At 44.4% G+C, this 9,048-nt stretch overlaps 1 protein-coding gene across 1 annotated transcript; it reads right to left on the bottom strand.

Annotated features, from left to right (window-relative positions):
* Positions 1-561: 561 nt before the first annotated feature.
* On the bottom strand, positions 562-2,456 carry LOC125529979. Its single transcript, XM_048694397.1, has 2 exons — positions 1,211-2,456; positions 562-602 (listed from the first exon to the last, which is right to left on the bottom strand). The coding sequence occupies exons 1-2, from the start codon at positions 2,454-2,456 to the stop codon at positions 562-564; spliced, it is 1,287 nt and encodes a 428-aa protein (XP_048550354.1).
* Positions 2,457-9,048: the final 6,592 nt, after the last annotated feature.

The following is a 9,048-nucleotide window of genomic DNA, read 5'->3' as shown; positions in this document are numbered from 1 at the left end:
GATGGTTGTAAATATTAAGAGGTACAAAAAATAATGTGAGGACACCAAACACATAATGGCATTTAAGAAAACTGAAACATTCACGAAGCTCGAAGAAATAAAACACTGGCGGCCATAATTTGATCATTATGAAGTAGGGGCACAACCGCATACTGGACGGCAAGGCAAGATACCGTCCACAGGAGAGCGATCAACAACGACACCTAGTAGCTGCACATGAGCCAGAAAAAAGCAACAATATTAAAAGAAGACCGGCTCTTCGTGGGACATGTATATGGAAAATATGCATGTAAGCATGTTGACAAGAGCAACTCATGATGCAAACACAACTCAGATCATGAACAAGTTGTTAAGAACTAGTGGTCTAACTCAAAGGCACACCTTTTACAAATGAAGAACTTGATAGAAACTAAACATTTTAATACACCAGTAACATAAAGAAAAATAAATCATTCATCATCTTATTAATTATGTAACCATGACAAAAAGACATGCGTATAGCAAAAATAGAAATGACCTCACCTGTTCAACCAAAATAGCACACTGGCAGATCTCTTGTGTTCAGAGATTTGGATCCACCCATTTCCACCCAACTCCCCTGCCTATATCAGATGAAGCCCAATAAATCAATGAAAAAACATGGAGAAGTTGGATCATGACAATGCATGGTATACTATTGTGACAAGTACAGTACATGAAGCCACATTCGCTGTCAGGTGGAAAAGATAATTATAATATTCCTTTACCAAGACATGTTTGGACTACTTAGAAGTTTAGAGAAAATACATTCATACAGAACACAAGTGCAGAGACTATGTACAGGTTAACGCCAAATATAGCTGAAAGAAAATATGAACAAATTGGAAAAACTCAGTCTGCTCAAATTGAGCCTTACTTGTTATTGCTCGAATTTGAAGAAATAGTATTATTTTCCGATGAAAAAGTACATGCCGCCATGAATTGATGATTAGTATGAAGAACAAATAAGACAAACATTGTCTTGTAAGGAGATAGATTGAGTGAAAAAACGTAACTCAAGCTTTAATAATCCAATCGAGAGTAACTATTTTTCAAAGATTAGATGGTTTCACTATACTATTTACATGGAGTACACAATTACTCACATCACATGAACACTAGTACAACAAACACATATCAATAGTAATTGGAACTGATCTTAATTGTTACAAATGAGGTACAGAGGTACTACCTGCAGTGTAGAAAATTCTGTAGGGAAAGTAAACCGTATGAGCCCACCCATCCGTTTTAGAAATTAATCTGATCTGCATCGACTTAAGGTGGAGCATGAAGTCGCCACTGTACGTAGACAGAATCATCACATTTAACTCCTCGTCATACCCCACCATCTCTGCATATCTGAAGGCGCAAGAAAAGATCCCCTCCAATTGATTGATTTTCTGCATAAGCACCCATCTGGCAAGACCATCAGAGTTCAGTTTCCTCTCCCATATATGAATGCCCTCCCACATATGAATGCCCGGTTTCGACTTAACGGCGAGGCCAAGAACACTATCGTCATCTGTCCGTAGGAGCTGAAAGGACCAGCTGTTGACATGTTGGGCCTCTGCCGGAATCTCGATGACACGAAGGGTCTGCCTTTCAGTATCAAATGCAAGGATTTCGCGTCCATGAAACAACCAGTAAACTTTTTCCCCGATCAGGATGCCGGGCCTTAGTGTCAGAACCATATCTGTAGTCGACGTTGAGACAATATTCCCCCATACACCTGACGCCGATTTATAGACACAAGAGAATGATGTCTTCAAGTCTCTACTGGTGCAGATCAAGACCAATTTGAAGGCCGGGCTGAGGAAGCAATCCTGGTGCACATGCCCATCTTGATCGTCAGCACACATCACCGTGGCGCTGCACAAACAGAAACTCTCCCTTTTGATGTCACGGAGCTCTGGTGGAAAAGGCACGCGGTGCTGCTGGCCGTTGAGGGGATCCCACACGAAGACCTCGCACAGAGACTCACTGAGCATGAAGGCGAGGCCGTGGCGGCAGCCAAGTAATTCCCAATCCGCCCCGTGCTCAGGCACAAACAAGCGTTGGTCCGGGATGCGATTAGGCGGGTCCAAGATGGGAGTGAAGACGGAAGTGAAGGCAAGAGACCCTTTGGAGAAACCCAACGGAGGATGTCTCCTCAAGCTGTGAAGAAACCGAACAAAGAAGCTTTCGGCGGGGATGCGGTCGGGCGGGTCCAAGATGGGAGTGAAGGCGGAATATCTGAGACGAGACCCTTTGAAGAAGCCCAAGAGAGGAGGTTCCGGGTGGTGTCTGCTGAAACGGCGGAGGAAGCGGGGATCGGAGAGGATGCGGCGCCAGCGCGTGCATACGAGGGAGGCACGGGAGAGGGTTGACGGCAGCGGAGGGAGCCGGAGGAAAATCTCCCGGAGGAGGTCCTCATCCTCCAGCGGCGATGAGATTGACATGGCGCGGCGGCTGGAGTTTTCCTCCTCTTTTTTGCCCGCAAGTAGCTAGCCTGGCCGCGTGAAGCCTGGCACGCGAGGAACCGTGCGACCCCTCCGCCTGCTGGACACGGCCGCCCGGAGCTGCTGCGGTCGGAGTGGATGTCGGGCGTCGGCGGATCGGGAAGCGGGACGTGTGTGGCACAGCACAGGGGGGCGAGATTGGAACTTTGCTATATGATGAACACAGCGGCAAGATTGGAACTCCGTGTCCGTATATGCGCGTTATAGATTACAAAAAAGAGGAGAAGTTAGTTTCGATTCCGTTCAATATGTGTCTGTTCGTAGCTCGGAAAGTCCATTCATTTGTGATCCGTGCCCAGCCTCTCCTACTACATACTACATACGTATAAGAAACGATTTTTGAAATAAAAATATCCAAATGGTATAACGCCCACACATGTGACATATTTGCACACCCCCACACACCTTGATCCATCTTGATTTTGTTTTGCACGGATCCTAAAGGAATTTGAGTGCTACGTAGACATAGCGTGTTGTGTGGGCGTTAGAGCGCTCGCCCACGCGACCCGCAGCACGCAGTTTGCTAGCTGCGCCATGTGGGCGAACCGGTTCCCGCCCACACAGTCACCACACCAACCAGTCCACGCGCGTGTGGGCGAGCGCCTCTTCGCCCACACGATGCTCATACGGTGATAGATGGCAACTGCAGTTGTACGTAAGCGGCAACTAGGTAAACACACATGGCAACTATGATTCATTGGTAGATGACAACTGCAGTTGCGCGCACGTGTCAACTAGGTAGACACACATGACAATTATGATTAACCATACATAACAACTAGGTAAGCACGCATGACAACTATGGTTTGATTGCACGCGACAACTACCATAAATTAGACACGGCAACTATTGTTAACCAAAACAGAGAGAGTTGTCATACTTTTACAACTACATTTTACTGTCCCCTCCTCTCCCCTGGGTCCCCCCACGTGGCGACCAGGGGGAACCCTAGCGCCGCCCAACCCTCGACTCCCTCTCCCACCTTTCCTGCCTGCTGTCGTCGGGCAAAGCTCGATTGGCGTCGGTGGCAACGGGACCTCTCCTCCCCGCAGCGGCCGGATCTAGCGCGGGTGGCGTTCGGCGGCGGTTGGCGGCGTGTTGGCGGTGGGGCGCGCCGGCGAGGACTCAGGGGGCCACATGCTCGCGACTACCCCTGGTGATCGTGTGGGGGCCGTTCAGGGCGCTCCTAGGTTGTCTGGTGGTCGATCTATTTCAGATCTGCTCGTCGGTGCCTTGGGCGGCGCGGGGATCTGGGCAGCGGCCTCGATCGGTGGTGCGCGGTGCGGCCTGCCTGGCGGGCACCGCGCGGTGCAGATGGGGGCCCTCCCACGGCTGCTTGGGCGACGTGGAGGCGGCGGCGCTATGGCGGTTCATCGATGGCCGACTAGAGTTCCATGGGAGGCGTCGTCTCCGACTCGATCTACTCCGATTCATGCTAGCTACGGTAGCAACTACGATCGACCTCAATACTGTCTGGACGGATCTGGCTGGTGGGCATGGATCCGGGGGAAACTCCAGGCCGGCATGGGGGCCGAAAGTCGACACTCTCGGCGTTGATTCCCTTCCTGGAGGCTTCGGAGTGGATCCTACGCCACTCACCTCTGCCATGAGCGCAGGCGGAAGTCTCTGTTCCTTTGTTTGGGCGACGATAGAACTTTGGTGTCATCTTCCTTTCTGAAGGCGTCGGCTGGGGACTGCTCCGGGTGGTGGAGTTTCTGGTAGTTCGGAGTCGACGCGAGAGGGCATGTAGGTGGAGCGGTGTGGCATCAACCGTATCATCGACGGTCGGTCTCAGCGGCATGGCGCAGTGGAGACTCGGCGTCTGATGCGCGGAGATGGACTCGCGAAGGAGGTGGAAGCTGTCTGGCGTCATGGTGGCATCGATAGCAGAGAGGCCTGGCAAGGTCGGTGCATCAGTTCTGCCCTGAGGATGGAGCGAAGGAAGATGGAGGAGATGGCCCATGCAGCATGCGGTGCTCACTGAAAGTGTGCCAGACCGGTGTGGGACCCAATCCAGGTAGAGACTTGGATGGGACACCCTGTTTTGGATGTTAGGCTTCCCTGCGATGTCTGTTTGGTATTAGGCCCGGACATTCAGCACACCTTCATCAAGGGTATAGGAGTAGCAACAGTGTTGCCAAGATGGTGGCTTCAGTCTTATTGATGTATCACCTTGTATGGTCTTTGTGAATAATTAATAGTACTAGTCGTCAACCCGTGCATTCGCACGGGCGCCATTCTAATTATGAAAATGCTAATATTAACAAAATTAACATGAACCAAATATAAAATTGTGTATGAACTATAATTTCCTTTTGCTTATTATCATTTAAGAGAATAACTGAAATTAATTGCATAGCTAAATATAAAAAAAATGTCTTAAGCCATGGAGATGATGGTTAAAAGTACACAAACATTTTATTTATTGATTAAAGGTTCATAAGAATCTGAAAAAAGAAGGCAATGTTGTATTTGTTCAAAAATATATAGAGAGCAATACGTGAACGCCGACGACATGCATCACACACTTCACATGTTGGTAAGAAAGGGCATATATGAATAATGTCAAACAAATAACATACATCAATTTTGAAAAAAAAAGTCTCAAATATCTTGTATGGGTATGACATTACAAAATATAATAGATGCTAAGTAAAACTAATATTGAATGGATGCATCTGGTATCATGCATATACATGAAAGTGGGTGGATATAATAATTCTATATAAGCAAACAAAAGCGAGCTGCACTCGACAAGCAAGCGGCATACGTCTGTACACATGTCACACCGAGATCGTTCATGATGTCGTGTATTAAGCAGTCCCAATTTGCTAATTACTACAAAAAAACATAAGTAAGGTCGTGAAAAAACATATCTATATACCTCTAAGATTAGCTGACATTGTTGCCATATCTATTGAAGGCCACCATAGGAGTAGTCTGAAGCTGGTAGACTAATGAGGTGCAGTGAATTGAAAGAAAATATGCAAGCACTGCTTAAATATTAGTGAAACCTAATGGAGGATAGTGGCCTTGGCCTAACTGATCTTTGCTCCTACGGTACTCGAAATGTTGTTACAAAGAAACAGAAAACATTTTATATATCTTACTCCATGCCATCTAAAATCTGATGATAACTTCAAAAAATAAAAAGATTTTATGATTATGTAAGGATAGAAAAGATGTTCAGTCGATGCCAAACCAACTCGTAATTTGCACATAGTTCAAACAAAACATTCCACTTTTGGGCAAACACCATGTGAAAAATGTCCTAGTAAATTATTGTAACAACTAATCTGCACACATTGAATTTTAATTAGTGGACGAAGCATTGATCTCAACAATCTTGTGAATTATTTCATTTTGTTCTACCATATATTAAATATCATTTGAGGTGTGCAGAAATGTATGTTCCAAACTTGATCGTTCCATTGTAGAAAAAAAATCCAAATATTATATCTTGGTGAGCAAAATCATACTCGACGGCTTTGTGAAACAAAAAAATAGAAATAACTATAAAAAGATATCATGGTGCATGTCAAATATTTTGTAATAGGCCTATGTGCAAGGTCTACGGGTAACCACTGCCACATACAACTTGCTTGTGTAACATCAATCTTGAGAAAACATTCCTGCAACTTCCTTACTTTGCATGAACCGCAATGATGGTAATACACATGTAGTTTCAAAATAAACATTAAGTAGCGCAACAATCACGTAGTTATCTTGTCAATAGGCTGTTCATAAAAAGCAAAGCAACAATCAAATGGCAAGCCTGTACTTAATCATGCCCCTAGTTATCCATATAGACTTGCAACCATTACGTCCTTGAAAGGAATAAACACTGGTTAGAATAAAATAATGTCAAACATATACTTATCATGTCCCCAATTATTCGAACTTCACTCCTCAAAAGACTGCCAACGGACACCAACATGGGCTGGTCTGATGGTTATTTTTAATAGCAGCCTTCAACTGTTTGATCCTTGAAAGAAAGAAAATGGTGTTAGAATACATCAAATAATGCTTTTAAGATATATATATATATATATATATATATATATATATATGTCCTATGGTATAAACATAGCAAACTCATGAGTGCTGACCAAGTGGTTAAAATTGAGAAGATTGATATAAAAAATACAATAATTTGATTATGCCTTGTTTATAAATATCAGACCCATGGCAAATAAATACTGGAGCCATGGAAGGGTAAATAATCATTGTTAGCAGTTGAGACATATATAAATATATTGTCTGGTACGTAGTGTGTCCACCACATTGCTGTAACGATATTGGGACATATTGAATTTCGGTTAGCCCAACTGTGGGTGTTCTCTCCGCTGTATATCTGGAGTTGTTTCATGTTGTGCGTGAACTACATGCATGTACTACACTATCTCATCCGCTCCTTGTTGGCTCGTGCTTTTGGTGGAAAAAATATCAGGTACGGCAAGATGGATCCCCTCGTGGGCTACAGAGCTAGCTTTAGCAGAAGTTTGCCAATTGATGGATTCTTTTAGAAGACACACACGTGTATGTGTCAAATTACATATGAAGATCAATTTGATCACTACACGCTCCTGATTCGCTAAGCCGTCTGACTGTCTTGAGAAAGCGCACCCGAAGAAGATGGCCTCTTGGAGAACCTAATGCTGAGAATACAGGTGTCGCACCATGTAGGTCCTCATTGATCGGCACTGCCCCGACACCACAGCTCTTTGACTGTTTCCTCTTCCAAATCAACGATCTCGCATCAAGAGAAAGAAGAGGCGACAATCACGCGACTGAGAAGCAAAACAGGTCACGTACACGCAGCTACCTGGCAGTCACTAATCTGGCACAAAATAGGGTGCATAAATCAAGCAATTGCATCCGAAAAAATAGGAAAAGAGATTGCTCGAAGGAGAAATTTTGTAGAGGAGTTGGTTATTTGCCTTTTTGACAGAGACGTCACGAGAAACGGCAGCGATCCTTCCTTCTTCCTCAAGACTGAAAGCAGCAACGACCAGGAGATGGAGCGGCGGCACTTCTAACCTTGCAGTCAGGAGCAGTCCAAATCAGCATGCCATCTTTGCTGCCGCCATGGATACGCATGGTCCCTAGATTTCTCTCCAAATGCACTTGGGCAGTTGGACCTCTAAAATGTCAGGAGTTTTCCATAAATTGGACGTGGGGTTTGTTAGGAAAAAAGATTGGACGTGGGGAAGTTTCCTATAGATTAAACGTGGAGTTTTTTTATAGAAAAAAGAATGAACGTGGAGTATTCCCTAGATTGAACGTGGAGTTTGTTAAATAAAAAAGTCAACATGGAGTTTGTTAAATAAAGATAGAACCTGGAGTTAATCTACACTGTATTTTTTAGGTCCCACCAGCTCGTAAATTCTAATTAACGTGGGAATTTCTAGGGTGTCTAAATAAAATAATGTCAAACTTATACTTATCATGTCCCCAATTATTCAAACTTCACTCCTCAAAAGACTGCCAACGGAAATCAAAATGGGCTGGTCTGATGGATATTTTTAATAGCAGCCTTCGACAGTTTGATCCTTGAAAGAAAGAAAATGGTGTTCGAATACATCAAATAATGCTTTTAAGATATATATGTCCTATGGTATAAATATAGCAAACTCATGAGTGCTGACCAAGTGGTTAAAATTGAAAAGATTGATATAAAAAAATACAATAATTCGATTATGCCTTGTTTACAAATATCAGACCCATGGCAAATAAATACTGGAGCCATGGAAGGGTAAATAATCATTGTTAGCAGTTGAGACATATGTAAATATATTGTCTGGTACTTAGTGTGTCCACCACATTGCTGTAACGATATTGGGACATATTGAATTTCGGTTAGCCGAACTGTGGGTGTTCTCTCTGGTGTATATCTGGAGTTGTTTCATGTTGTGCGTGAACTACATGCATGTACTACACTATCTCATCCGCTCCTTGTTGGCTCGTGCTTTTGGCTCGAAAAAATATCAGGTACGGCAAGATGGATCCCCTCGTGGGCTAGATAGCTAGCTTTAGCAGAAGTTTGCCAATTGATGGATTCTTTTAGAAGACACACACGTGTATGTGTCAAATTACATATGAAGATCAATTTGATCACTACACGCTCCTGATTCGCTAAGCCGTCTGACTGTCTTGAGAAAGCGCACCCGAAGAAGATGGCCTCTTGGAGAACCAAATGCTGAGAATACAGGTGTCTCACCATGTAGGTCCTCATTGATCGGCACTGCCCCGACACCACAGCTCTTTGACAGTTTCCTCTTCCAAATCAACGATATCGCATCAAGAGAAAGAAGAGGCGACAATCACGCGACTGAGAAGCAAAACAGGTCACGTACACGCAGCTACTTGGCAGTCACTAATCAGGCACAAAACAGGCTGCATAAATCAAGCAATTGCATCCGAAAAAATAGGAGAAGAGATTGCTCGAAGGAGAAATTTTGGAGAGGAGATGGTTATTTGCCTTTTTGACTGAGACGTCAGGAGAAATGGCAGCGATCCTTCCTTCTTCCTC

The sequence above is a fragment of the Triticum urartu genome, unplaced genomic scaffold (genome assembly GCF_003073215.2).
Source record: "Triticum urartu cultivar G1812 unplaced genomic scaffold, Tu2.1 TuUngrouped_contig_599, whole genome shotgun sequence".
Taxonomy (NCBI): Eukaryota; Viridiplantae; Streptophyta; class Magnoliopsida; order Poales; family Poaceae; genus Triticum; species Triticum urartu.
Note: the sequence above shows the minus strand (reverse complement) of the source record. Positions and strands in the feature narration are given on the sequence as shown.

Coding starts and splice junctions, on each gene's coding strand:
- LOC125529979 (XM_048694397.1), bottom strand. CDS start 2,456: ATGTCAATCTCATCGCCGCTGGAGGATGAGGACCTCCTCCGGGAGATT. Junction 603..1,210: donor CAGAATTTTCTACACTGCAG/GTAGTACCTCTG, acceptor CATCTGATATAG/GCAGGGGAGTTGGGTGGAAA.